The following is a 27,525-nucleotide window of genomic DNA, read 5'->3' as shown; positions in this document are numbered from 1 at the left end:
GGGGGAGTGAGGAATCCAGGGTCTAGAGACAAACATGGGAGGGTTCAGGAAGGCAGAGAACTGTCAAAATGCCACTCATTTTGGCTCCTGGTAATTTCTGGTCATTGGGTACTATTTGAGAGAGCAGTTTCAGTAGAGTAGGGAGTGAAAGCATTGTTCAAAGCGTTAAGAAACAGTGGGTAGGAAAGAAAGACAGAACCAGACACATCTGTGACAGCAATACTCCCTATTTAAGAGGGGAAATGAGTAGGTTGTGAGGAAGTAGAGATTGCAAATGTGAATTCTTTTCTCAAGAAGTTTGGTGAGGAAGGCCCATTCAACCTGAAATGTCCAAAGGAGAATCCATGATTTCCAGACCCCAACCCATCCTCCTCCCTTGTCTCCTATCCTGGTGCATAGCTTTCCTTCTAGATTATTAACGCCACAAGGTCAGTGTTCACATCTGCTGTCTCAGCAGATGTCTCACCAGCATCCTGCATGGTGTCTGCGTGTTGTATGAGTGCGTACATTTTCCGGATAGGACCCTGCCCTGCAGGTGTGCAACTGAAGATACCAGGTCCACTGTTTGTGCCTCTCCCCCACCGGAGGCTTCCTGGCTGACCTCAGCGTAGAAGGCAACTAGACCCAGCTGAACTTGAGTCTACTGACTTCCTCGTTGGGGCTGTGGTCTGTTTGTGTTCCCCCCAAAATTCATATGTTAACACCCTAAAGTGCAGTGATGATATCAGGAGGTGGTGCCTGTGGGAGCAGCTTAGGTCATGAGGGTAGAGGCCTCATGAACCGGATTTGTGCTCTTGTGGAACAGACCCCACAGAGCTCCCTAGCCTCTTCTGCCAAGTGAGGATACAGTGAGAAGGGCTGCAGAACCCAGAAGAGGGCCCTCACGTGATGGTGCTGGCATCCTGATTTCAGACTCCCAGCCTCAGAACTGTGAGAAATACATTTCTGTTTGTAAGCCACGTAATCAATGACATTTTTGTTATAGCAGCTGGAATAGAATGAGACAGGCTCCTACAGCTCCCTGCTCCCTTTGCCTTCCCTATGCTGGTACAACACACCACTTCGGGCTCTAATTCAAGTTGTCTGCCACCCTCCAGCCTGCAGGCAGGAACAGCTGTGGCTAGTTAGCATATTTTCCCTGCCACCCTATTTCTGACAAACCTCTTCAGAATGCTCTGCCCTCTTCTTTCCTCCTGACTTCCTGGAGTTCTAGAGATAGATCTCTGGGTCTCCTTGTACATCTTCCCTCTTCAAAGCCCTAAGCCCAGTGTGGTAGGGAGTGGAAAAGGTGTGCTGAGGAAAGAAATTCCCACTGAGAATGGACCCTAAGATCTTCCCAGGTTGGATCCCAGGGAGTCCTCCCCCATATTTGTGTCTGTCTCTCTGGTGTCTTGGAAATCTTTCTCCTCCCACTTTTGTGTCTGTCAGTTTTCTGCCCCCACCACCACACGGAAAGGGAAATGAGGGGAGTCGAAAGGGAGAACCGAAAGAGTAGGGTCTCTGCAAGGCTGCAGTCTTCCAAATTGTGGATAATGAATCCATTTAGACTCTTTAATATAGTCTTTCAGAAATTCACACACACACACACACATACACACACGCACACACACAGATCAGAACAAAGCAGGGACTGTCCATGAGAGCGGAGAGCGGGAGGCTTCCTCCCGACATTGGGAGGTCAGGACCCTGGGTTCCCTTCTGCCTGGCTGTCCAGGGATTGGGAGAAGTGGAAAGGAGTATTTACAGAGAACCGGGACGTAATCTTCATCCCAGGGTAAAGGGTCCTAAACTGGGAACCTCCCAAATCTCATTCCAAAAAACAAAAAATAGAGGTTCTGGGATTAGCAAGAAAATCAGCGGAGACCAGGAGATGCTAAACTGTACAAGCAAAAACCGGATTGAGCTTGGGGGCGTGGCTACCCTGGGGCTCGGTCCTCGTGCTGGGAGAAAGGGAAGAGTCTGTTGGTCTGGGAGCGAGGCCTGGTACCACAAACCCAATCATCGGACTGAACCACCCCGCAAGGAAGAAAAGAAGGCGGAGCCTGCCGACCTGGAGGCGGGGTTTTGTCAGAGCTGGGGCGGAGCCTATAGAGGAGGCGGGGTTTGGGGGACCAGTCTCTAGGCTGCCAAGCAGAAACCCTGGGATCTCCGCTGGAGGCGCTGCATTTAGAGGGGGTGGGGGTCTGGAGCGACTGGGGGCCCGGCATTTGGCTGGGATCCAGGGAACCGGCGTCCTTGGGGGTGTGGGGTTTGGCTGGGTTCCTGAGGAACTGGATTCCAAGCGTGCCCGCAAGGCGAGAGTTTCCGTGGAAGCCGAGTTTCGGATGTATCGAAGTCCGGTAGCTCCAGGGGCGGGTGTGCAGGGCGACCATTGGATCTGCGGCGTGACTGCAGAACGCGCTTGGGAGGTCGAGGGGCGCAGGGTGGGGCCCGGCCGGGGGCGTCCTTACGGATCCCAGTAGTTCTCGTGGTGCTGCGCGGCAATGATGATAACTACCGTGAGGATGGTACAGAGCACCATGGCTGCGATGCCCACCGCCAAGGAGATGAAGGAAAAGTTCCGGGCTTCGCGTGAAGCAATCTCCGCCGACACTATGTCTCCGCGGGCCAAAGCCGTGCGCACCTGCGGGGGAGGGGTGGGGAAAAGCGGATCAGAGAGCTGCACGTCTCAGCCTCCCTGTAAGATGCTCCCCAGAACGTCCGGCGCTCCCAGGGAATAAGAAAACCCGAGTGAGCCTCATCCCCGACCCTCCCACCCCCACCTGCACTGCCTTGAAGATGGCGATGATGCCCGTGGGCCAGAAGCAGCAGATGGTGGTCAGCACCGCGATCGGCATGTAGTCGTGCGGCGGGCGCCTCGGTTCCAGCAGGGCTAGGCCTGGGCCCTGGGGCGGCGGGGGGAGCGTGGAGGTTACTCCCGTTCCCCCCGGGGTCCCGCCTGCATAGGGCTGTGGAAGGAAGGTCGGGGGAGGAGGGAAGAGGACGTTACTCTGACCCTCTCTGAGCCCCACAATGTTCTGAGCGGAGAGCGGTTTCTAAAGCACAGTTCTTGCTTGTTGCTTCTCAAAGAACCTGAGCATCCACTCCCCTTCCAGAACACCCATACATTCCAGCTAGGTCCGTCTCCTTCCCTCACTGCTGTCATTAACCTTATATTCTCAGGTGTCTCCACGCTCCCTCCCCTAAGGTACGGCCCCACCAGCGCTGTCCTGGCCTCACTTCAGACTTTGTTTCTTAACTACCTGTCCTCGCTCCTTTACTCACTCAGTCCCAGGTTTCTTCTCCTTCATCTACTCTGTTCTCCCTCCCAGGCCATGATCTCTGACCCCAAGTGACTGCCACACACCCCTTCCCTATTTCCAGGCCTTTGCCTAATCCCTCCTCTCTCTAGGCCTTAACCCCACCCCCACCTCCGCCAATACAGCCCGGTCCCCTGGCTCTGTTTTTCTATCCCACCAGGCCCCAGTGTGTCCCCAATTCCAGGACCTGCTCCACCGGACCTTCCCCTTCCTCTGAGGTCCGTGCCCTCCGGTACTCACCGTGCCCACCGGGTAGACCGGCACGTAGGCAGTGCAAGGCTGCAGCTGTAATGGGTAGCCAGGGGCCACGTAGCCCCCCAGAGGCAGCGTGCCTACCGCCCCGGTGTGCGTAGGCACCACGAAGCCCGGGGCCTGGGTAGTGTGAGAGGGCGCCGGCGGGGGTGGGGCGGCGGCAGCTGGCGGCGGCGGGGGCAGTGAGCCCTCGAAGCGAGTCTCCTGCAGGTAAGGGTCGGGTGGCATGCGGGGCAAGGTAGCACAGCCGGGTGGGGGCGCCCCGGAGGCTGGGCCCGGCGGGGCGTGGTGTGGGGGCCGCGGAAGAGTGGCAGAGGACGAGGGACCGCGCTGAGCCGTGGCCCCGGCGGAAGCCAGTCCGCCAGCCCCTAAGCGAGGGAGGGTAGCCGTGCCAGACTGGTGGTAGTGGTGGTGGTGGTGATGGTGCGACGGAGGGGCTGCCTGTGGGGGCGGGACGGGGGGTTCGGCTGGCGGCTGGGGGGCATTGTATGGTGGTGGAGAAGTGTGAGGGACTGAGTCTGGGAGGCCTGGGGGCGGTGAGCAGAGGAGAGGGTACAGGGAGACATCAGACAGAAATGAGATATGGAGGGGTATGGGAGAAACAGAGGGTCAGGGGTGGAGAAAGATAACGGGAGAGAGAGGAGATGGGTGAGAAGCCATCTCTCATTCTTGGGGCAGCAGAGGGGTTGTATCTAGGCCATCTGTGCCCCCCCCCCCATTTCTGTCTTTCAATCTAGTTTCCAGGTCACAACTCTCCTCTGCTCCTCTCCCTTCTTCAGCAAGGGGCACACTGCTCTCACCAGCAGACCTGATCTCCTGTCCTCCTTGGCAGTAGGGCTGGTTGCCTCTGGGTTTGCCTGTCGGAGCTAGTCTTGCATGTGCACATGGGTAGACATGCAACACTGTTAGCATGTGCTCATTTCAACAGTTGTATAAACACATGTAGGGTGACATGTTGCACTCTGCAATGCCTTCAGTGGGGGAGGGGTTACCCTAGACTCCCTGGGAATCTCAGTACTTCTTTGGGGATGATAAAAGAAGAGTCTGCTGGATTTTACTCCCCTGACAACCCCCATCTGATTGTGTCTTCATATTTCCCCACAGGATGTCTCCATGCCAGCCAGGGTCATCTGTCCATCTGTCACTTCCAGTGATGCTATCCCTGTAGTACCTGCAAGCCACTCTTGGACTGCCCTCACTGCCTCAACCTCCCACCCACCAACCCACCTCCCACCCACCCCCCACCGGCTGCCCATGTTGTTGGCAAGGGGCAGAGGCTGAAACTGGAAGGAGGAAAGGAAGAGAAGGGAGGGATATAGTAAGAGGAGGGGGACTTGGGGGGTGGTTGAGAGCTGGATAGAAGGGAATGACCTGCTCCGGAGGGGTAAGGGAGGGGGTTGGAGCCCAGGGTGGGGGTAGAGTCAGGAGACTGTACAGAGGGTGGGAGATTTTGTTGTGGTTTTTTTACCTGACTTTTCCGATGACATGCCTGCGGTCTTGTTGGGACAGGGTCCTGAAGCTGGAGTTGGGGTCTCTGGCAGGCGCCGGAGTCTGGGTGCACGGATTGCGCAGCCAGCGGCAGCGCAGGAGATGGAGAGAAGACAGCAGCGGGGGGGTGGAGGGCGAGCAGGGAGGGGGGACAGCTTAAAGGGACAGAGGCGAGGGAGGGGGAGCCCTTCAGACGTCCCCCCACTCGTCTCTCCTCCTCTCACCCCAGCATTCAAGCCCCCAGTTTGGGCTCCCTTGGAGTTGTCATGGAAACAGGGAGGCAAGAAAGACCAGGCAACGGAGGTGCGACTAAGGAAAGGAAGGAGGGAGAGAGAACTCTCTAGAGTCTTCCCCTCCAAGACTGGCTGTAGTGATTAGATTGTGGGAAGAACTGAGCAGGTGCTCAGTGGATTCAATACCCCAGTTCCCTGCAGGTCTGGTTCACGCCAGTGAGGTCTCCCTTCCTCAGTTTTCCTCAGCGTCCCTGCAAGGTCCCAGAATCTGCCAAATCCTTGGCCCGAGTTTCCCCACTTTAGGAGAGCTAACTGTGTCTGAGAGAGAACTGTGTGCAGAGTTGAGACCTGCGATGGTCTGAAATGTTCCCAGAGTTATGGCCTGGACCTGCCACCTTGGCCTGGGGTGAATGGGGAGGTAAAATGGAAGGCTTGGGTCTGTAATAATTCAGAGTAAGCCGGCCCTCGGTGGAGGGCAGGAGATGGAAGGACGGAAAGGAAGCTTAAGGGAAGCACAGATACTTCCTTCCCCCAGGGTGAAGGAGCTAAAGCGCTTTGGGAAAGGAAGGGGGTGAATCAACTGCTCATTTTTGGCAGCTCGGTTTGGGAATGCATGTTTGAGTCCCTTCCCCCTTTGCTTTTTGGGCTTCTTAGGGCTTCTTAGAGTTCCTGGGCCTGTCTGTGTTCACACCCATTCCTCAAATCCCACCCATCCACCACCCCCACCAAGAACACAGCGCCACCTCCTGAGCCAACCTGGGGCACATCGGTATTTCCAGTCTTTTTATTTGCTTATTGTATCTTGGGAGTGCATAGATGGGGAGAGGAGGTGAAGGTCAGAAGTCCACCCAGGCTTACAGGAGTTGGGCTTTTTGCAAAAACACAGCTGGGGAATCATTATTATCCGCCACCTTTGGACTAGTACTTCCCAATTCACACCCCGAGGCTGTCACTCTCCCCAGGCTGTGTCTTACTCCTCTGTGTCTAAGCAGAGACTACAGAGTTGTACAGAGACCCTGACCTAGGCCAATCCCAGGCTGCAGAGATTTAGGTAAAGGCCCAGGACAGTCATTCTGGTTTCTATGATGTTTGTGTGGGCCCCTAACCCTCCACCCCCTACCTCATCCTCATTCTACACAACTTGAGGGCTCAAATTAGTTTTACTGGGAGAGACTTTAGACTGGCAAAGACCCTATGAACAAAGGGAAGGGTTCAGACAAGACAGGAAATCATTTTCTCAAGGGAAATATCTTTAAATACTAAGAAAAAGACCTAACTGGGACACCTGGGTGTCCAATAAACTCAAATAGAGTCTGGAGGCTTTGCTAGAAAAAAAGGACAAAGATTTATTCAAGGGTCTTAGGGTTTATGAACTGGTAACATATTTAGGCAATATCCAGAGTGTTCTGAAGAAGAAAAGCTGAGGGCTCTTATAGTAAAAAGTACATTCTTGAGAAGAATCAGTTTTGCATTCTTAGCCTCTGGATTGGTCCTCAAGATGACCAGTGATCTGGGTAACACATGTCAGGTGGTCTGGATATTCTTTCCTTAGCCCTCAGGGGGTAATCAGGGTTATCTAGAGGTCTGATGTATATACAGAGACTGATGAAGGACAAGAACGTTCAAAAGTTTAAGTTAAAACTAGAATAGAGGTGGTCGGTTGGCTCAGTTGGTTAGATTGCAGTGCTCATAACACCAATGTCGCCCATAGGAAAAAACAAAAACAAAACACAAGAATAGAATCATTTCTTCATACCTAAATCTACTTGATTTTAGTAATTTAGCAGCGTGGCTATAATGAGTCCATTTTATTTCTTCACTCTATGACTCATGGGTATTGGGTAGGGGTCCCAGATGGAGACGCGAGGATGCCTAAACTTGGAAGTCTGTACTGAGCAGAGGGTCTGGGTAAGGAGCTTCCCACAGGAGCTCCCGGCTAAGGGCTAGATTGTGGGGGTCACTCTGGATGAAAAGACAGGCGAAACCACACTAGCTAGCATGAGTCAGTGCTGCCTCAGGGGCCCTCCGCCCCTTGGGGGTGGATCATTTATGGGGAGCTGAGTAGAGTAGCGCAGGAGAAACTGGGCCAGACTGCTCTTTTAGCTCGAAAGGCCTCGAGGACTCTCTGCGTCTGTGGAGACAAGGGCACTACACGCACTTCAGAATGAAGAGTTGTAAGAAGCTGACCTGGGGCGGGCGGGCAGGGGTGGGGTAGGGTGCTCCTGGACTGGCTCCAGTTCTCAGCAGGTGGACGCACGGACCAAATGCAGAGTTCTGCCTTTCCCCATCCCCCTCAGCGCCCCGCTGGGGAGAGAGAACTTCGAACTCCTCTGCGGAGCCGGATCCCAGAATGGGGCAAATCCAGGAGGGGAAATCGGACCCTGGGTCGCTGGAGCAGCAGGGCCTAGAGAGGCTTTCTCTCTATTCCGAGGAGTTCTTTGCTGCTTCTTCCTCTCCTCACCGGTCTAAATGGATCGCTCCACCTATTTCCTCCCCCGCTCCTAGGGCGCAATGGAAAGTTCCACTGCCCCTCCGGTCCCCGACCTGCGTTGCAGGGGACGCTGGCATGGTTGCCAGGGAAAGCCCCGGACGTGACGGCTGAGCGCTACCCGGAGCAGCCGCCCCTCTCCTATCCGTCATTCCCCTGCGCATGCTGTCCTCACCCCCTTCCCCTCCCCCCCGTGGGTTCCAGACAAGGGAACCATAAACAACGGGCGGAGCGAGGCTCTCGGAGCCAGGCCAGGTGGGAGTTTGCACTCTCCCGGGGACCTGCGCTGCGGCTCAGGCTACTTTCTAGCAAAACCCCGGGTCGTACATGGCTAGGGTCGTGCTTTAGACGATCCTGGGCCTAGGGACCCAGTCCTGGCTGAGTTGGGGGCGGGGCTTCGGTGCACGTTGGTGCGTCTTCATGGTAGGGGGTGTGTTTGTGGAGAGATGACTTGAGTAAGTTAGAAGTTGGCTAGTTCGTGACAAGGACCCCGCACGGGCGGGGGAGACTGGATTGCCCGTTGTCTGTTCCGAGGGGAAGGGACATTTGTCATCTCTCTCACAGGCCCTCATCGCCCCTTCTCAGGCGAGAGCATGGTGGGGCTCCGGGGGCCACGGCTCCCCCCGGCGGGGATCCTGCTCCTGTTGCCCTTCCTGCCGCTGCTGCTGCTGCCTGCAGCCCCCGCGCACCATCGCGCTTCCTACAAACCGGTCATCGTGGTGCACGGGCTCTTTGACAGCTCGCACAGCTTCCGCCACCTGCTGGAATACATCAACGAGGTCTGGCAGGGAACACTTGGTTGTAGGGCGTTAAAGGCCTCTACAACGGCAGGGGAGGGAGAATGCGGAACTGAAAACCGCCCCTCGGGGCCTGCCCAGTTCCTCGGGAGCTGCTGCTCGCGTGGGGAGAGTTGGGTGGGGGACGAGATCCTTGGTTCTAACAGGGCACAAAGGGCATGTGGGCGCTGGCCAGGGGGTGCTGTGGAGGGGCTTCATAGTCCATCCCCGGTTGCAGCATTGCCCTTCTCCCACAGACACACCCTGGGACTGTGGTGACAGTGCTTGATCTCTTCGATGGGAGAGAGAGCTTGCGGCCACTATGGGAACAGGTGCAAGGGTTCCGAGAGGCTGTGGCCCCCATCATGGCAAAGGCCCCTCAAGGGGTGCATCTCATCTGCTACTCGCAGGGTAGGTGCTCCTCACTAAATTCCTCAGCACTATCTGCAGCGGGATCCTTATTTGAGGGACTCTTTCTGTGTCCTTTTCTGAACCGCATTGCTCCAACAAGGGCCCTGGTGCCTGAGCCCTCCTTTTCTGACTTCCCTCAGCACCTGGGTCTCACCTCTGTGTGTGTCCTCAACTGGAGGGAGGCTCCCTGCACTAATGCCCCTTCTCTCCCCATTACCCATGGTTCTTGGACCTAAGGGATAGTGGGGCAGTAAAATACACCCTACAGTTAGTTAGAAGACCCAGAATCTAATTCTGGCTGTCACTTAACATGATGTGGGATGTTTTGCCACAGGGTGGACCTGCGTTCTTCGGGCCTTTCTTATTTTTGTACATTGTGGTGTTCTGCCTACAGGGGGCCTGGTGTGCAGGGCACTACTGTCTGTGATGGACGAGCACAATGTGGATTCTTTCATATCTCTCTCCTCTCCACAGATGGGGCAGTATGGAGGTGAGTGGCTACTATGGGCTTCATAGGGGCCCTGAGTTTGGGGGACACAAAGGTTGGGGCCACTTGGCACTACTGTTCTCTTGCCAGACACGGACTACTTGAAGTGGCTCTTCCCTACCTCCATGAGGTCTAACCTCTACCGGGTCTGCTATAGCCCCTGGGGCCAGGAATTCTCCATATGCAACTACTGGCACGGTGAGTAGGGGATGCTAAACTGGAGGGTGGGGCCTGCTGCTTCCCCTCTGCCATAACCAACAGCAATAATAATGATGGCAACATACTTATCGAGCATTTACAGTGTGAACAGGCACTGTTCAGAATGCTTTATGAGTATCACTTATTGTCTCAGAAAGTACAGTCTGGCAAACTTTTTCTTTCAAGGGCCAGATAGTAAATATATTTAGGCCATATAGTCTCTGTCACAATACTCAGTGCTGGCACAGTAGTGTGAAAGCAGCCGCACACCAGGTGTAAATGAATGTGTCTGAGTTCCAATAAAACTTACAGAAGCTAGCAGTGGCTGGATTTGGCCCACGGGTCATAGCATGCAAATGCCTAGTGTAGTTTTTCAGACCATGGATGCTGGGTCCAGACTACTTGCGTTTAAAGCCTGACCCTGCTGGGTGACTTTGGGTGTTACTTAACCTTCCTGTGACTCAGTTTTCCTCATCTGTACAATAATAATATAGCACTTACCTTATAGGGTGGTTGTGAAAATTAAATAAATTAATGAATGTAATGTACTTTGAACAGTACCTGGCTCATCGTAGGTGCTAGATAAAGGTGTTCACTAGCATGTTTACAATTATTACTGTTGTTACATCATATTCCTATTCACCTTGTGTATTACTGTAGCCTCCTGACTGGTCTTCCTTCTCCAGTCTTGCCTCCTCCCCCTGCTTCTCTGACTATCTTTCTCAATGCTGTTTGTACCCAGACCCCCACCATGATGACTTGTACCTCAATGCCAGCAGCTTCCTGGCCCTGATCAATGGGGAAAGAGATCATCCCAACGCCACTGGTGAGAACCCAGGCTCCTGCGTGGGTCCCGTTTCTGCTTTTCTGACCCGCTATGTTCCCCTCTCAAACTTGGCCTGAACGCTGTGACTGACTCAGGCTCTCTCCTTCCCAACCTGCAGCATGGCGGGAGAACTTTCTTCGTGTGGGCCGCCTCGTGCTGATTGGGGGCCCTGATGATGGTGTCATTACCCCCTGGCAGTCCAGGTAATAAGGGAATGTGTGGCCTGAAGATTGGCTAAGGATAGCCCCTAACCTCCTCCAATCTTCATCTCTTGCCTACAACTGGTCCCACTTTTCAGTGAACCCACCCTCCACTTATCCTGTCACCCAAAACTAAAACCTGGGAGTCATCTCCCAACCCCTTGTATCTAGCCAGTCACTAAGTTCTGCTGACTCGACTCCCTTCCATCCCTGTCATCCCCGTTTGTAAAACTTTGAAATAATTGCGGATTCAAAGGAAATTGCAAAGATGGTTTAGAGAGGTCCTGTGTATCCTTCACCCAGTTTCCCCAGTGGTCGCATCCTATGTAACTATAGCACAATAGCAAAACCAGGAAACGGACACTGGTACAACACGTGGAGATAGTTCCAGGCCATTTTATCACATTTCCTATCACCTCTTGTACTTTCCTGGGCTGCTGTGATAGTCTCCACACTTACCCCTTCCATCCAATTCCTCAGGAAGACCCATGGCTCCATGGCACTACGTGCGTATTACAGATCATGACGAGTGACCTGAAATGTCACCTGGTCTGCTTTAGTCACTCAGATACTCACTGAGCACTGTGCAATGGCACTGTTCTGGGCCCTGGGGATGCAGCTGGAAATGAAAGACAAGTCCCTGACATTACGTAGCTTACGTTCTAGTGGGGGCGGTAGATAATACATGTAAGTATACACGTCGGGTGGTAATACAACAAGGCAGGGAAGGGGTTAGAGGATGCCTGGCGCCTATTTTAGAAGTAGCCAGAGAAGTTCTCCTGGAAGAGTTGCCATTTGACCAGAGACTGACGGAAATGAGGGAAGAAATTGTGCAACGACCTGGGGGAAGCATGACCCAGGGAGAAAGAGCAGCACGTGCACAGGCCGTGGGGCAGGTGTGAGGAAGAAGAAGGCCAGTGTGGCTAGAGTGCAGGGAGCCGGGAGATGGTGGGCGAGGCTGAGAGGGAGCAGGGAGCCACTGACGTGGAGCCAGTGACGTGCAAAGTAAGTGCAGTCCTTGATTTTTTTTCTTTTAGTCTAAAATATACACAACATAAAATTTACCATTTTTAAATGCGCAGTCCAGTGGCATTAACTATTCACTACATTCATATTATTGTGTGACCATCACCACCATCTATCTCCAGAACTTTTTGTTTTCTTCCCGAACTGAAACTCCATACCCATTAACACTAGCTCCTCAGCCCTGCTTCCCCCCAGCCCCTGGCGAGCACGACCCTTGGCTTTTTATTCTGTGTGAAATGGGAAGGCATCAGAGGGTTTTGAGTAAAGGAGCAACATCCCTTATAGTAAGAGACGGGATTTATTTATATTTCATTTCAGATCTACAACAACACTATTGAGGTAGTAATAGCTCACACTTATAGCACCTTTTATGTCCCAAGACACTATTCTAAGTACTTTTCAAATAAAGCTCATTTAATTCCCACAACCCTATGGGTGATTACGATTATCCTCATTTGACAGATTAGGAAACTCGGGTGCAGAGATTAAATAATTTACCTACATTCATAGAGTTGGTAAGTGGTGAAGTCAGGCTACCTGACTTAACCACAGTGTTTTACTTCCTCTTTACAAAGGAGGTATTTATTATATAGGGCAAAGAGGATAAGTAACATGCTCAGCTGCACACAGTGGGGAGTGTGTGGCAGCGCTGGAGTTCAAATCCAGGTCTGTGTGTCCCTACTGCTCTCTTATACCTTACGAAACCCAGCTCTTCAATACGGCCTCCAGGCTCCAGCTCAGCTCCCCCCTGTGCACAGCTGTGCCTCACCTCTGCCTTTGCTCTTACTGCTCCATTTGCCCGGGACAGCCTTCGCTAGGTCAAGGTCATCCTTGCTGCTCTGAAACTAGTGCACCGGCTTCTCATCTTTGCTCCTGTTGCCCATCGGACTTAACACTGTTAGCATCTGTTTAGTGACTCATGGCCAGCGGCCACTCGGTGCTCATGCCAGTCAAATATTGATTAAACAAATTTGAAGACCTTTTTATTTTGAAGTAATGTCATACGTAAGAAGTTACCAAAGGAGTGCAATGTGATCTTGTATACTCTTCACCTAGATTTCCCAACTGTTAACATTGTACCATGTTTACGTTAGCATCCTCTCTCTCTAAACACACACACACACACACACACAAACACACAGAGGGTGCCCCCAAAAAATGTATACACATTTTGAGAGATGTTATGTATGCTCAAGCAGTAGTTCGCCATAATCAGAAGTGTCGGGACACTGATGGTAACCACTTTGAGCACCTCTTGTCATTGCAGAAGTCAAACGTGACTATATATGGAGTATTACAATTTTAATACAGTTTTTTCCTTTCTTAAAATGTGTATACATTTTCTTAACACCCTCTGTATAGTGTGTGTGTGTGTGTGTGTGTGTGTGTGTGTGTGTGTGTGTACCATTTGAAAGTAGGTTATAGACATAATATCTCTTTATCCCTAACACTTCAGTATGACAGTATAGATCTCCTATACACAGGACATTTTTTTACATATCCACCATACAATTATCAAAACCAGGAAATTAACATTGATATGTTACTCTATAGACCTTCACATTTTTCCAGTTGTCTTTTTAGAAAAAAACAAATGCAATGCAAGATCCAACCCAGGATCATGTGTTGCATTTAGTCGTCATACTTCTTTAGTCTCTTAATCTGGAATACTTCCTCAGTCTTTGTCCATGACATTGACATTTTTGAAGCCAATGGGCCAGGTATTTCCTCATGATTAGCTTCAGGTTATGCATTTTGATGGGAATTCGGCAGAAGTGATGCTGTGTCCTCAGTGCATCACCTCATGAGGTACATGATGTCCAGTTAAATATTTTGAGTGTCCCCCCTGCTGCCTGTCTCCCCAACAGGCCGTGAGTCCCTGAAGGACCCTAGCCCACCTTGATTTTTTCCAGCTCTCCTGATCACTACCCTCCTTTCTCTTTGTAGCTTCTTTGGTTTCTACGATGCAAATGAAACGGTCTTGGAGATGGAGGAGCAACTGGTGAGTCCCTGGGACTTCTTCCTGTCTTCATGCCCTGTCCCACCTCAGTCTGTCGACCTCCCTGCCACTGAGCCATGAGCTGAAAGGTTCACTCTGTGGGGAGGGGGACTGGGACACCAGCAGGAACTCACTTTGTCTCTCCCTGTGTCTTTCTTCCATGCCCCTTCACCCACCTCGAAGGTTTATCTGCGGGATTCTTTTGGGTTGAAGACTCTATTGGCCCGAGGGGCCATAGTGAGGTGTTCAATGGCTGGGATTGCCCACACAGCCTGGCACTCCAACCGCACCCTTTATGAGACCTGCATTGAACCTTGGCTCTCCTGAGGACGTCCCCAGGGATCCCCCAGGAACTCCCTGGCCCAGAGGCCAAGTGGTGGCCTTGAAAAGCAGATGCCAGGCTCTTTTGTGCCTGTGACCACACCATTGCTCCCACACTGCCCCCACCAACCAGGGCTCCCAGGACCTCCCTCCTCTGCTCCATGAATGACAAATCCTGGTCTCCCCCACCTCATGTCTTCATCTGGGGGTTGCTCCATGCTCTCCTATCCTCCCAAGGCTGAGGTTGGGAAGTGAGAAACCAGGTTTTTAACTTGTGGCTGCTCCTCCATCTCTGGCTGTACAGGAGGAGAACCCAGCCCCTGCCCACCACAGGGGTCTCTTTCCAGGCCGCTCAGGACATTTTTAGCTTCTGTTCTCTCCATGTTCCTGTTTCCTCTGAACTCCCATTGTCAGCCCTCCCAACCCCCAGGAAGGATGACCCATGAGAGTGGGGTTCTGAGGCTCCCCTATGGGGACAGTTCCATTCTTGAAGTGTCAGTGCTGGGGAATATCTGTGGCCTGCAAGGCCCATCTCAGGTTTGGGGATCCCCCAGTCCCTATGTTCAGTGTTGGGGTACTCCCTGGGAGCCTAGTTTCTTTGAGGCTCCAGCCCCTCTTTTAGCTACCCTTGAATGGGTGTTACCCCTATATTTATGGAAATAAAGTTCCATTTCCTCAGTGTGGCTTGGCTCATTTCCAGGTGAGGGGGACCTGGCTCCCCAAAGAGGGTGGGGATGGAGAGTCCAAAGCTTGGGTGCCCGGAAGCCTGGTCTGGGGTGGACCCCCTTGGTGTTTCCGCTCTCTCAATGCCCATTCTGTGTGGGTTCCTGATTCTCTTTGGGTTCTTTCCTGCTGAGGACAATTCTCTTCCTGTCCCAGCATAAGATTGGGGGACTGAGCCCAGGGCTGCAGTGGTTTGTGCCCCAGCCTCATGGATGGAATGCGCCTGCCACCCCCAGGCTAGATGAGGGGGCTAAGGGTCAGGGTGGGCATTTATTGAGCCCCTTTTCAACTTCTGTGGGCCAGAGCTGGGTGAGGGGCTGGACAATGAGCCTCCTCTTCCTTGATAGAAGGAATTTCGACAGAGACAATAGGGCCCTGTCTGCTCTGGCATGGGGGGCGGTGGCTGACTCAACTCTGCCTCACCAGGCCCTAACAAATGTCATCAAGAAATGGGGTCAGTTTTCCCCTTGGTGCCCTGGCTGCCCCCTGCCCCTCTATGATGACTTGCCTTTCTTTCTTTCCCCAGCTGATCTTGCCTCTTCTCCCATGACCTGACCCTGCTTTATTCTCTGCCAGCTCTGTCTCTCTCCCTGCCCCCCATTTCTCCCCCGTCTGTGATGGGTTGAAGGAGGGAGGCAAGAGCCAAGGGTACTACTGGTGGTGGTATAGAGCTAGGAGTCTCTGCTGATCTGGGGAGTTTCCAGAAATAAGGGGCCTCAGAAGGTTGGGCAGATACTTCTAGGGGGCCTGTTGCCAGAGTGGGGGTGAAGGTAGTGGGACTTGGAGCCCCCTGAGCTGACCAAACTGGAGCTACAGAGGAGGCGTGTGGGAGGGGGCAGAATGGGAGGACTCTGTCTGGCCCAGCCCCTCCTCTCCCTTGCAGCGCCCAGCCTGCCCACCAGTCTGAGCTGCTGCTGCTGACACTGGTTGGCCTGAAGTCTCTGGGAGAGAGAAAAAGGCAGGTGGGGAGGGAATGTCAATGGGGAAAGAGTGGGGGTCTCTCAGAGCCTTAGAGTGAGTGCGAGTTGGGGGGTGTAATCTGAGTGAGGGGTGTATGTGATGGTGTGAGCATGGTAAGAATGTGTTTTAAGGTGTGGACTTTCTAGTTGTGTGGCTTCAAGCAAGGAGGGAGGGGTACAGTGGTGAATACTTGAGGTTTTGAAGGTAGGAAGGTTAAGGTAGAAAAGGGCATGTTACAGACAAGAGGGTCGTGAGGGGAGGGCTAACTGTGTGTAGAGGGGAGGTGGAGGGCGTGTGTCCGGGTGTGAGCTTGTCTGCTGCTGCGTGGACCACGGTATGCTAAAGAGAGGGGCGGCGTTAGTTAGATGTACACACAGGCGCTGACAATCCTGGTGACTAGTGCACGTTTGTACGAGTGAATGTCCTGTCACCCTTAGAGGGCACCAACGGATTGCGCCTGGTGAGCTGGAGAAGTTAATAGAGGGAAAGGGCCTTCATTAACCCCTTCTTGTCTGCAGCCAGCAGTCGAGTCAGAATCATGGGGCCCAGGGCTGAGCTGTGCACTCTCTTAGGCGGAGTCTCATTCCTCCTCCTCCTGATGCCGGGCGAAGGTTCCAAGGGTGGATCCCTCAAAGAGAGGTGACAACAGAAGGGGTGGGGCCAGGGGGAGGTCTTCTGGAAACCTGCTGGGGTGGGGTTTCACAGGTGGCAAAACAAAGTTTAGAATGGGGTTGAAGCTGTCACCTGGAGCGAGGGCGGGGCCTCAGTATACCTAGAGGCACCTGGGACTCCAGGCTCCCCAGGGCCTGGCCCACTCAATGTCTCCCACCTTCTCCCACATGGGTGCAGTCAAGGGGTCTGCTCCAAACAGACTCTGGTGGTCCCGCTGCGTTACAACGAGTCCTACAGCCAACCGGTGTATAAGCCCTACCTGACCCTGTGTGCTGGAAGGCGCATCTGCAGCACCTACAGGTGAGGGTTGCGGAGCCTGGATTTGGGGTCTTTCAAGAGGAACCCCAGGAACCCAGACCAGGATCCAGAGCCCTGTGCTGTGCTGTGTTCCAGGACCACTTACCGCGTGGCATGGCGGGAGGTTAGGAAGGAGGTGCGGCAGACCCACGCTGTGTGCTGCCAGGGCTGGAAGAAGAGGCATCCAGGGGCACTCACCTGTGATGAAGGTGAGGCTGGCTCTTCCCAGGCCCCTTGGTTGGCGCGCCCACGGGTCTGGGGAGCCTGCGGCGGCCCAGTTCCGAACAGCCCTTCCTGCGCCCACAGCCATCTGCACCAAACCCTGCCTGAACGGAGGCGTCTGCGTTCGCCCGGACCAGTGCAAGTGCGCCCCCGGCTGGGGTGGGAAGCACTGTCACGTGGGTGAGTCGGCTCGCCCTCCCCAGCGGTGGCGCCGGGCCCTCCTTGCCCACCCAGGCGCCCGCCCCCGCCCCACTCCCTCAGTTCTCTCCTTTTTCCTGTAACTAGACGCGGATGAATGTAGGACTGGCGTCACCCTCTGTTCGCACCGTTGCCTCAACACGGCAGGCAGCTTCACCTGTGGCTGTCCCCACGGCCTGGTGCTGGGCCTGGACGGGCGCACCTGCACAGAGGGGTCCCCGGAACCCCCGACTAGTGCCAGCATCCTTAGCGTGGCGGGTGAGCGGCGGGAGCGTGGGCCGCGGGGAGGACCAGGCTGGTGGCAGGGCCCGGGGCGGTAGTCATGCTCTCCTTTGCCCCAGTTCGGGAAGCAGAACAGGGTGAGCGCACCTTGAGGCGAGAGATTCGTGAGCTGCACGGGCGCCTGGAGCGACTGGAGCAGGTGAGCTGGGGCGCCTGGGGCCACCCGGCTGGGCAGGGCTCGCCCCATCTGCGACACCCTGAGGTGCCTCTCCGTTTGTAGTGGGCGGGGCAGGCCGGGGCCTGGGTCCGAGCCGTGCTGCCCGTGCCACCCGAAGAGCTGCAGCCCGAACAGGTGGCAGAGCTGTGGGACCGGGGCGACAGGATAGAGTCTCTCAGCGACCAGGTGCTGCTGCTGGAGGAGAGGCTAGGCGCCTGTGAGTCTTCGTGCCCCTCTGCTGGGACCCCATCCCCCAACAGTGGCCCCCAGCTCTTCCCAATTCCATTTTTCTTTTCCTAAAACCCTTCTCCAACACTCACTGTCCCCAGATATCTGCACTTCACCACTCCTGGTACTGTCCCCAGCCTGGTGGTTTCACTTATTGTTGGTTGTCGGTCTCACACCCATTCCTGGCTGGAGGAGTCCACAGCCAACATGTCTGCCTGTCTCCTTGTCATTAACCAGGCTCCTGTGAGGACAATAGCCTGGGCCCAGGCCTCAATGGACGACGATGAGGAACCTGTGCAGAGCCCCTGCCCCCTAATTTATACAGAAACTGGACCCACTAATGTTTTGGGATTCGCCAGCTGGGGAGCTGCAGTTAAGGTTATCTGCCACTAAGGAGCCATGAGCATGGAAACTTCAGAGAACTGAAGGGGAAGGCAGCGTGTCTTGGCCTGTTCCAGTCTTCGAGCTGGGGCAGCTTGCCTGGGGATGGGAACTGCCCCTTCAGCTCCTTAACAAATGCAGCCAGAAAGTTTGCAGATTTCTCTCTCAATCTTTATTCTCGGGGCCTTGCTGTTATCCAGATAATTAATAAAAACCAGCCACGCAAAACTGAGCCCCACCCTCTCCTTTTGCTCCCAGCCCACCTGCCTGTTGTGGGCACAGGTCTGGGATGGGAGGCAGAGAGTGGCTAATGCCACAGGGAAGAAATGAAAACTGGCTCAGAGGGAGGAAGCCTCAAAAGAAAGAGAAATAAATTAAAAAGCCCTCCCATCCTCTCCAGCCAGGGTTCAGTTCCTTCCCCCAAGTCCCCAGGGAGCAATGAGTGCAGCGCCTAATGTCTGCGTCTTCCCCCTGTGTCCGGTTAGACTGGTACGACAGGGCTGCAGGGGGATGGGTAGGGTCAGGGCCACGGAACTGCACCACAGGGACAGGGAAGCGGAAATGTGAAGACCAAACTGGCATCCAGGAGTGTGCTCAGTCCTGGGCATGGGCAGGGATGAGACCTCTGAGTGAGAAGAGTCCAGCCTCCACTGACAGGAGGCTCCATGGGAGGGAGCGTGAAGGTGCTGAGAAGTGTTCCCAGGAGGCGCCTGGGAGGAGTGTTCCAGGCATCGGCTTCCAGCCACAGCATGAGTCCTCCACCCCACAAACGGATGAGTCCACTGAATCCATGGACCTGGGGGCGGGGGTGGGGAATTGTTCCACAGAATGGATGAGTCCACTGGCCAATGAATGTGGGGTAAAGGGGGAGAGAAGACCACAAAGGAAGAAGGTCCACTGGGGACAGGATGGAGTGCTCCACCCTTGTGTAGGCTGAGCCACTGGAGATGAGGGGGAGGCAACTGTCCCACAGACACGATGGCACAGGAGGTGGGTAAGGGTCAGAGTGGGGACTGCATGGAGGCAAGAGAGTCCATGTGGGGAGCTGGGGAGGGGCAGGGACATCCACTTCAGAAGCTGGAGATTCCAAAGAGGAGGCCTAGTGGGCAGAGGGGAAACGAGGAGGAGGGCTTGTAGGTGTGTGGAGGAAGGCTGGGGAGGGGGGAGGGGCGCTCAGAGCCCGGCCTCGCGTGCTCCTCCCGGCTTCTTCAGGTAGTCACCACCACCCTTGCCATCACTGGAGATTTCCCGGAAAATGGTGAGCATGGAGTGCCGGACTCTGTCGGCCAGAGCTGGGACGTCGTCTGGTGTCAGCCCTTCTGTGGGCACTGGGGGCAGCACGCGGACCTGACACCGCCCTGGGAGGGGGCGAGCACCATCAGGGTGGGTCTCCCCAGGCCTCTGCCCACAGGGTGGGCCCAGTTTGTGAGCTCTCCTGCTACTCCTCTCCTCGACCTTCCAGTTCTCCTCCCGACCCTCGACAGGTGCCCCTCTGTCTGCCAGCTGCCACCTGCTCTTTGAGGGCCTCCTGCCCAAAGCCCTCAAACCCTAGTCCAGGCACAGCACCCTCCCAGCCTCCGTTGTCTAGGCTGAGTGTTTCCCGCTGAGTGTTACAGCTTCACGCACACAGGCCTTCTCTCTCCTGGTCTCTGGCAGGGACCAACTGTTACCTATCTAGCAGGGCATTGTGGGTGCTTAATAAATACTTACCGGTTGCTGTGGGGCCACACTAGACGATCCTGTGGACACTGTCTCTGGGGAGTGTCTAGCCTCTCCCATGGCCCTTTGCCACCGCCACCCCAGATCTGCTCAGAGCCCTCACCTGAAGTGAAGCGGCGCTCCTTCTTGCAGTAGAAGTCTTGATAGGAGGACATGACTATGGGGACAATGGGAACCTGGGGAGGGAAAAAGCCATCAGCTCACAGCTCCCTTTAGAGGACCCCACGACGAGAGGAAGGGACGGTCGGGGGCTGGAAGTTCAGCAGCAGAAGGGGAGGTAGTAATCACCTGGGCCTGCACTGCAAGGTGAAAGGCGCCACGTTTGAAGGGCAGCATGGAGCCGTTGTGGTTTCTTGTACCCTCAGGAAAAACCCAAACCCGCACCTGGAGAAGAAGGAGGGTCCAGAAGCCACACACACAGGGCTGTGTCACAGACTGGTTGTGATGCTACCATGGGACTTCTGAGGCCCCTTGGCCCTGCACATCAGTTTATTTACAACTGTTCTACTCCATAAGCCCCACCCGCCCACCTCCCCAGGCTGACTCACGTCCTGGGTGAGCAGGGTCTGGGCGACCTCAGACATGACACTGATGGCATCCCCAGTGCGCTTCCGGTCAATGAAGATGACTCCAGCCAGCCAGCAGGCCAGCCCGGCAGAGCCGGCCCACAGTAGTTCACGCTTGGCAATAGGCACACAGCGGCCTGGCAGTACCTCCATCATCCCTGGGGTACGGGGTGGGGTGGGGTGAGGCAGGGTCACCAGAGGCGGCCCACCTTACCCAGGGCATCCCTCTCACTAGGGCCTGAGCATAAAGGAAGAGAGACCAGGCGGCAGGGGAGGGAAGCCCGCAGTGGAAGGAAGGGCGACTAACGGTCTACAAACCCTGCTTATGAGGGAGCTGTACCCCAGGGAAATACGGCAATGTTCCAGGTGACGGGGACTTGAGAACCCCCAGGGGAGGAGATTCTGGGGAAGGTTCCAGGAGGAAGGGCATGGCTGGGGGAGGTGTGTCCCATGAGGGGTCTCACCAAGCAGGTCGAGGGAGCTCTGGTGGTTGGAGACGACGACATAGGGCTGTGAGGGAGGGAAGTGGTGAGCCCCTCGCACCTCCACGCGGATGCCGTACAGGTATTTGATGTGGAGCAGCATCAGACGCAGGATCCTACGGGGGCACGGCAAGGGGTTCCAGTGGGACCCACCCACCCCCTGCAGGCCTCAGGGCCCTCCCCGCCCCCAGACTCCTTTTGGTCATCTTTGCAGTGCTCTCCCATCTCTCCTACACACCCGACGCTCTCCCCATCGCTTCTGACCCCTAGGTCCCCTCATCACCCGACACCCCGGCCCTCACGGCCCTCACTTCATGTTCTCAACATTGCGTCCTCGCACGGCACACACGGGGATGGCGAGCACAGCCAGGAAGAGGATCCAGCCGTTGTAGAAGGCCATCTTGAAGAAGTACTTGGCACTGGGGCTGCAGAACCACAGGGTGGGCAGCAGGAAGAGTAGCAGCAGGAAGAGCAGCAGCAGTACCGTCCATGCCCCTGGCCACAGCTCCATTCTGGTCACCTGCAGGGAGGGGCAGGGCGAGGGACATGGGCCTGATTCCTGGAGGGGTGTGAGGTGGGCAAGATGCAGAAGGCAGGAGACACAGGATGGGCCCAGGGCTCCCATCGAAACCCACTCAGGAAGCCTCTCTAGGATGGGGTCCGAGGAATGGGAGCTCGGGGCTTGTCCCCCAGCCCTCCCTCTCTCTGAAGGCTCCACATATGTTCAGACAGACGAGACATGAGACGTGTACATCCACAACTCAGACACAGGACAATAAAAGGACAATACACATGAGAGCTAACACTAGTAGCTGGGAAGGATCTTATAGCAGCCTACATCTGCGCTGGCCCATGCAACAGCCACCAGCCACATATGGCTCCCGAGCACTTGAAAGGTGGCCTGGTTCGAATTGAGACGCGCTGGAAGTGTAACACACGCATCAGATCTCAAAGACTTTCAATGAAAAACAGAATGTAAAACATTCCATTAATAATCTTTTATATTGATTACATTTTGAAATTATAACCTTTTGTACATACTGGGCTCAATAGAGCATATTATTAAAATTAATTTCACCGTTAGTTTTTACCCTTTTCAATGTAGCTACTAGAAAATTAAAAATGACATAGGCGGCTTGCATTCTATTTGTGTTAGGGCTTGTCTATATCCTATATACTCTGTTAAACCACAAAATTTACATTTTACAGGACCCAGGCCCACAGAGGTTAAATAACTTCCCTGAGGTGACACGGCTCCTAAGAGGTGCTCCCCAGCTTACACCTAAGCAGCTGTGCCCCTAACCACTGAGTCACACTGCTGCCTGTATGTATATACAGAGGTGCACACACAGCACACAGCAGGCACAGCGAAAGTGACGAAACAGCCAGACATTCTCAAGGGCCGACTGGCAAGAATAAAAGCGGTCACTAATGAAAAGAGACAACCAGTCATACAAAGACGGACCCGTTCACACACATGTACCAATGTACAATAACACCCAGTAATATGAAGGATTGGAAATGCACACCCAGAAAAATCCCTGTCCACCCAGGCAGCCTCCCCCATTCCCAGGTAAGCCATGGACATACCAGGAATAACTACATCCATCAATCCTGCTTCCACAGACGGGCAAACAAATCCCACCACCCCTTTCCTCCCTTCAGCAACACTGGACGCAGTTTGGTCAGCAGGTACAGAGGATAGGGCCTCACCAAGAGAAAATGGGGTAGAGTAAAAAGGACATCACACGGCCTGCCCTGGGAGAGGAAAGAGCTCAGGAGGAAGAGGCACAGGCACCCAGAACTGCCTTCTGGACTCTTCCTCCTTCCTCCACTCGGCTGCCCCGCGGCTAGGGGCAGGGTCACAATTCACAAAAATGGTGTTCAGGCAAATACGAGTCACTCCTATCAAGGCCAAAGGCACTTCCTTCCAATGACAGGGCAGGCTGTGCTAAAAGGTAAGCCCACTGCCAAGAGTGAAGGTAACAGGCAATACAGGACACACGAGACCCTGCCAGCTCTAAAATGGTGGGCTTCTGCGCTCTCCATGCCACTGCCCCTGCAAGTTCAGAACAGCGTTTCTCCCCTGGACAATCTGCAATGGGCTCCTAACGCTTCCCCTCCAATCCAGCTTCCACATGGCAACACAGAGATTTTTCTGTAACACAAATCTGGGCATTTCCCTGTCTTGTGTAAAGGCCCTTCTTGACAAATTGACTTCTGCTTACGTCTTCGGCCATGTGCCCACAAATGCCTTTTTATCCAAACTGATTTACTTCAGTTCCTCAGACACACGGTGATCTTTCATGCTTCCGTGCCAGTCAACAGGCCCTTCCTTTTGGCTGGAAAGCCCTTCCACCTCTTCTTCACTTGCCTCACTCAGCTCAGTGTCACTCTTTGGAGGTCTTCCTGAACCTCTCCAGGCCTGAGTTTTCATTACACTTTTATCTTGATCACTGGTTCTCAAAGTATGGAAATGCAACTTCTTGGAGCTCACCCCAAATCTCCTGAATCAGAAATTCTGGGCATTGGGCCCATCAGTCTGTATTTTAACAAGCCCTCCAGGTGAGCATGAGAACCATTGATCTTGACAGCACACTGTGTGTAACTGCTGACTGGCATTTCTGTTTATGTCTCTAGTGTGTAAGTAGCTTGAAGACGGGACGCTGTCTTATCCCCAATGCCCAGGACAGAAGGAGGCATGGAAGGTGCTCGTAAACATTTGCTGAATAGCTCATGAGGCGTATATATACCCACACAGCCAGGATAAATGACAGAGGTGACGGTTCTGAACATGAATAAGACAGCTACCCTCTTGAGGACTCTTAACCATGAAAAGAAAAGTCACTAAGAAAGCAGTGAACACACCCAGCCCAACAGTAACCTACTCTGAATATACACATTCAATACACAGCCACAGTGAAGGCAGAATGACACCAAGATGGCACATACCACTGTACACATGACAGAAACATACAGAATGGGGACTAACATGCCCGAGGGAAAAGATACTGTTGTCATCAAATACACGCCAATAGTGTAGAGTTGGGCACAGATAATGTCACCGCAAGGCTGACCTGTGGCAGGCACTGTACCCAGCCACCAGAGAGAGAACGTGCAGAAGAGACACAGGTCGGGGAGATTAGCAAAGTAAGTCATACGGGGCTGTTCTTTGGGGAGGCCCGTGACCTTCTCTAATGCATAATATCGAGTGACCCTCTCTGGAGCAGAAATAGCCATGGATTTATAAACATGATGGAGCGTCAAATGGGTTAGTGAGCACACGGTTCCCAAAATATGCTACCAAGAACATTAATAAACAGTAAGTGTACCCATAAGCACACATGCTTTGGGCATGTCACATCAGTGTACCATGTGAAGGGGCACACATACCTGCGGTGTGAACCTTGACTGCGAAAACACATGCAGCAAAGAGGCTAATCTGATCACAAAACGAGAGTGTGCTAGTCAGTTAAGCCACAAAATAGCACACAGGAAAACTACTGCATATGGCGGGACCATGGACATAACACGTGAGCCCAAGCAAAATAATCTTTACATGCGAAAGTAAACATGCATAAATACACCATGTGCAAGAAACATGAAACCAATAATAGATGTAATATGTATATGAAAACACACACTTGGACACTTGGACATGTCAAGACCAGACATAACGAGAATGGACATAACGAGAATGAGAATGGGCAATTCTGATGGAAAACAATGCACCACTTCTCCACAGCCTATGGATAGCACAGCCTAACCTAGCAGCACACAAGCCATTAAATATGTCAAAGGTACACAGGCTCCGTGTAGAAAACATGGCCCCCCACAAGGCATTCATGTGTCATAAGGGTCTAGCAGTGTGGAAGACCACTGAAAAACAAGAGGCCCTGTGCCTAGATGGGAACAGACCTGTCTGAGGGCATTCCTAGGAAGCAAATTCTGCTCGGGGAAGGGGGGCAATAAAAGGCTTTCTCCTCGGCACAACTGCCCAAGTCATGTGGCGCCAAAGGGCAAGAAGAGGAATTGGGGAAGGTTCAGGAACTCCCTCTCCAGGACTCCCTATCCACACCCCCATCCCAAATTTACAGGGTCTCCATCTCTCCTTCCTCTTGTTTCTTTCATCCTTTCTCCCTCAGGCCCCCTCTCCTTTCCCCAGCAACCCTCTCCCCAGTCAGCTCTCATCCTTTTCTCAGCAACCCTCTTCCCAGCCCGCCCTCCCAGACCCAATCTCTCCCCCACCCTCTCCTCCACGTCCCTTTCAGCACCCTCGTCCCTCCTCCTCCCATCCCTTTCCAGCCCCCACCTCAGTGGGGTGGGGAGCCTGGGGGGCTGGCCCCCTCCCCAGCCAGTCTGCCGCAGCGGTGGTGGCGGGTGGCTGTGTCTCTGCCTCAGTCGGGGCTGTCGGTGCCAAGGGGGCGACAGGATTTGGGGGTGTCCTAGCCCCGGCCGATGGAGGGGAGGTGAGAGTGGGAGGCTGGGCCCATAGCGGTAGGAATGGTGGGGGGTTGTCCCCCCAGCTCCCTCCCTCCCTTCCTGCTGTATCTCTGAGGGCTGGGGCTGCTGCTGCCGCTATCCCCCCACCCCTCCCCAACGCCTGCTGGTTTCCGGGGCTGGTCAGGAAGTAGGGGGCGGTGATGGGCGGCCAATTTTGCCAATCGCTTCCCAGAAACCCAGGCATCTCCTCCCCACATCTACCAGTCTTGTCTCGCTAGCTCCGCTCCGGGAGAGCTCGGCTGGGCTCTTCCTCTGTCTCTGTCCTCGGGCTCCAGCTGCATCTTTTTTTCCTCCATGAAATTCCCTTTCAGCACACGACTTGCGTGTCCCTTCGTGCTGTATGCCTTCCTTGGCCCATTCCTTCTCAGTCTCCATCAGCTCTCCTGTCACTTTTTCTTGGTTTCTTTCTTTTTCCTTAACTCCCATACCTGCTGCTTGCTTATTCCCTCCAACTCTTCTCCAAGCTCCCTTTTCCTGTCCTCCATTCCATTCCAAATATTTATCAAGCACCTGCTATATGCCAAGCACCGAGTTCTTCACCTCTCTTTGTCCCTCCAGGGCTCCATCTCACCTCATCTCGCCCTCCAGCCCTCTAGTCTGGTCTCTGCCCTTTGTCCCGCGCACTATCTCGAGCAGCCCGACTTCCTCCTCCACACCTGCCCCCTCTTTGTAGAGAAAGGATACACCCTGCCCGTTTTTCCATGCTCTTTAACCTCAGTACCTTTTCTTTTCCAGTTCCTTCCTGTCAGTCTCCTTACTCACCTCAGCTGAGACAACCCTTCTCCCCAACATACAATCTGGCTGCATCTATCCTTACGATGGAAATTGGGCATTAAGGTTGCTTTCTTGTAAAAAATAAAAAAGTGACGATTCTTCTGGGATAAACATGCCTTCTTAATTTTGTAGCCATCTATCTAGCTCCCTCTCTAGAACTCGTTCCCCATACTCCCATTATCCTTCTAGGATCATTGCCTCACTCCTCCTTCCTTGGTCTCCACCGCTCCTCAACAGCTTTTCCCCTAAACCTCCACAGAACTTCTGAACCCTCACTTTCCCTGCCCTCCTCTAGGCAGCTTCTCACCTTTCCTCACTTGAGTCACGTGGGACCTTTTATCTGGTTGCTACAGAACTGCCCTCAGCCCGAGTCTGCCCCGCCCCCGCCCCCAGATACACCTTTGCCCCGCTGTAGTTTACACGCCCTGAGGCAGAAAATGTAAGAACAGTGGTGGTAGTGGGAGGACTGTTACCTAGTTCTGCTCCTTGGGCCACAGTGAGGGTCACTGACTGTAGAACAAAGGCCCAAACCCGTAGGAAAGGCCCAAGCTTTGAAGCAGCTTTGCCCAAGTCCCAGGGGTCCCGCCCAGGAGGAAGACCCCAGTTCTGCGGGGCACCTGACAAGAAGGAAGGGGTGGGCCTAACCCCCTCCCGCCGCGGGTCGCTTTTAAAAGGGGCGGGCCTTGCGCCCTCAGCATCCACTCACAAAGGGGTGGAGCTAGGCCTTTTCGTTGTAAAGGTTTAAAATCGAGTCGAGGTCAGCGCTGTTCTACTGTGTCACTTTAAAGAGGGTGTGGGCCTGTAGTTCATTTCTGCTCTGTAAATCACCTAAAGAGGGGCGGGCTGAGTCGTCCAGCCGAGGGAGGTGGGTTAACACCAGCGCCGCAGATCGATGTCCGCATCATGGAAACGTCGGGCTATTCCCAGTTCTGCTTCCTTCTTCACTAAGAGCGAGGGGCGGACCCAAGTTCTGCTCTCTACGTCACCGAAGGAGGCCGGAGCCATTTTGAACCCTACAACCCTAGTGTTTGCCCTCTTTCCTGAGTTCTTCGCCGTCTTTTCCGATATCGGCGGATCAGAGGCGAAAGAAACGGCCCAATCAGAGGAGAGAGAGACAGAGTGAGAGAGGGAGAAAGAGAGGCAGAGAAAGGGAGGGAGGGAGAGGGAGAGGGAGAGAGACCGAGACCACAGCCGGAGGACCCGGATGAGGCTGAGCCGAATCCTTTGAACCGGTGGAGGGGGTGGGACCAAAGAAGGCTCAACCCTCAGGAGGTTGGCCCACCCCTTCCCGCCGCCGGCTGCGCACGCGCATTTCACCTAACCACCATTTTCCGTCGAGTTCTAGCCAATCAATTGC

The 27,525-nt window shown here is 54.1% G+C and overlaps 4 protein-coding genes across 12 annotated transcripts; 2 read left to right on the top strand and 2 right to left on the bottom strand.

The window, feature by feature from the left end:
- Positions 1–1,537: 1,537 nt before the first annotated feature.
- PRRT1 (proline rich transmembrane protein 1) lies at positions 1,538–6,643 on the bottom strand. Its single transcript, XM_074332732.2, has 4 exons — positions 5,020–6,643; positions 3,540–4,078; positions 2,763–2,948; positions 1,538–2,623 (listed from the first exon to the last, which is right to left on the bottom strand). Exons 1-4 carry the CDS (start codon positions 5,036–5,038, stop codon positions 2,447–2,449), a joined length of 921 nt encoding a protein of 306 aa, XP_074188833.1. The 5' UTR covers positions 5,039–6,643; the 3' UTR covers positions 1,538–2,446.
- A 685-nt stretch (positions 6,644–7,328) lies between these two features.
- Positions 7,329–14,682, top strand: PPT2 (palmitoyl-protein thioesterase 2). Of its 4 annotated transcripts, none has more exons than XM_019715565.3 (9): positions 7,329–7,446; positions 8,325–8,539; positions 8,794–8,947; positions 9,342–9,437; positions 9,525–9,632; positions 10,375–10,458; positions 10,577–10,661; positions 13,632–13,686; positions 13,867–14,682. In XM_019715565.3, exons 1-9 carry the CDS (start codon positions 7,437–7,439, stop codon positions 14,008–14,010), a joined length of 951 nt encoding a protein of 316 aa, XP_019571124.1. In that variant the 5' UTR covers positions 7,329–7,436; the 3' UTR covers positions 14,011–14,682. The 4 variants fall into 4 exon arrangements, with proteins under 4 accessions (XP_019571124.1, XP_019571126.1, XP_019571128.1 ...); XM_019715567.3 differs by having other exon boundaries at positions 7,422–7,446; positions 8,346–8,539; XM_019715569.3 differs by lacking the exon at positions 7,329–7,446 and adding an exon at positions 7,516–8,015 and having other exon boundaries at positions 8,346–8,539.
- On the top strand, positions 10,579–18,356 carry EGFL8 (EGF like domain multiple 8). 3 transcript variants are annotated; one of them, XM_074332734.2, is made up of 10 exons: positions 10,579–10,661; positions 13,632–13,686; positions 16,206–16,326; positions 16,537–16,659; positions 16,753–16,865; positions 16,963–17,058; positions 17,164–17,334; positions 17,418–17,497; positions 17,579–17,732; positions 17,981–18,356. In XM_074332734.2, the coding sequence occupies exons 3-10, from the start codon at positions 16,226–16,228 to the stop codon at positions 18,028–18,030; spliced, it is 888 nt and encodes a 295-aa protein (XP_074188835.2). In that variant the 5' UTR covers positions 10,579–10,661; positions 13,632–13,686; positions 16,206–16,225; the 3' UTR covers positions 18,031–18,356. The 3 variants fall into 3 exon arrangements, with proteins under 3 accessions (XP_074188835.2, XP_074188834.2, XP_019571129.2); XM_074332733.2 differs by lacking the exons at positions 10,579–10,661; positions 13,632–13,686 and adding an exon at positions 14,835–15,689 and having other exon boundaries at positions 16,210–16,326; XM_019715570.3 differs by lacking the exons at positions 10,579–10,661; positions 13,632–13,686 and adding an exon at positions 14,835–15,689.
- Positions 18,274–27,320, bottom strand: AGPAT1 (1-acylglycerol-3-phosphate O-acyltransferase 1). 4 transcript variants are annotated; one of them, XM_019715563.3, is made up of 7 exons: positions 26,997–27,320; positions 21,203–21,411; positions 20,874–21,007; positions 20,392–20,567; positions 20,132–20,227; positions 19,947–20,019; positions 18,274–19,482 (listed from the first exon to the last, which is right to left on the bottom strand). In XM_019715563.3, exons 2-7 carry the CDS (start codon positions 21,400–21,402, stop codon positions 19,298–19,300), a joined length of 864 nt encoding a protein of 287 aa, XP_019571122.1. In that variant the 5' UTR covers positions 21,403–21,411; positions 26,997–27,320; the 3' UTR covers positions 18,274–19,297. The 4 variants fall into 4 exon arrangements, with proteins under 4 accessions (XP_019571122.1, XP_019571123.1, XP_019571121.3 ...); XM_019715564.3 differs by lacking the exon at positions 26,997–27,320 and adding an exon at positions 26,642–26,794; XM_019715562.3 differs by lacking the exon at positions 26,997–27,320 and adding an exon at positions 25,596–26,451.
- Positions 27,321–27,525: the final 205 nt, after the last annotated feature.

This window comes from Rhinolophus sinicus, chromosome 2 (assembly GCF_057876585.1).
Source record: "Rhinolophus sinicus isolate RSI-liver-muscle chromosome 2, RSI-T2T, whole genome shotgun sequence".
Lineage (NCBI taxonomy): Eukaryota > Metazoa > Chordata > Mammalia > Chiroptera > Rhinolophidae > Rhinolophus > Rhinolophus sinicus.
The sequence above is the reverse complement of the archived record's forward strand: the minus strand, read 5'-3'. Positions and strand labels throughout refer to the sequence as shown.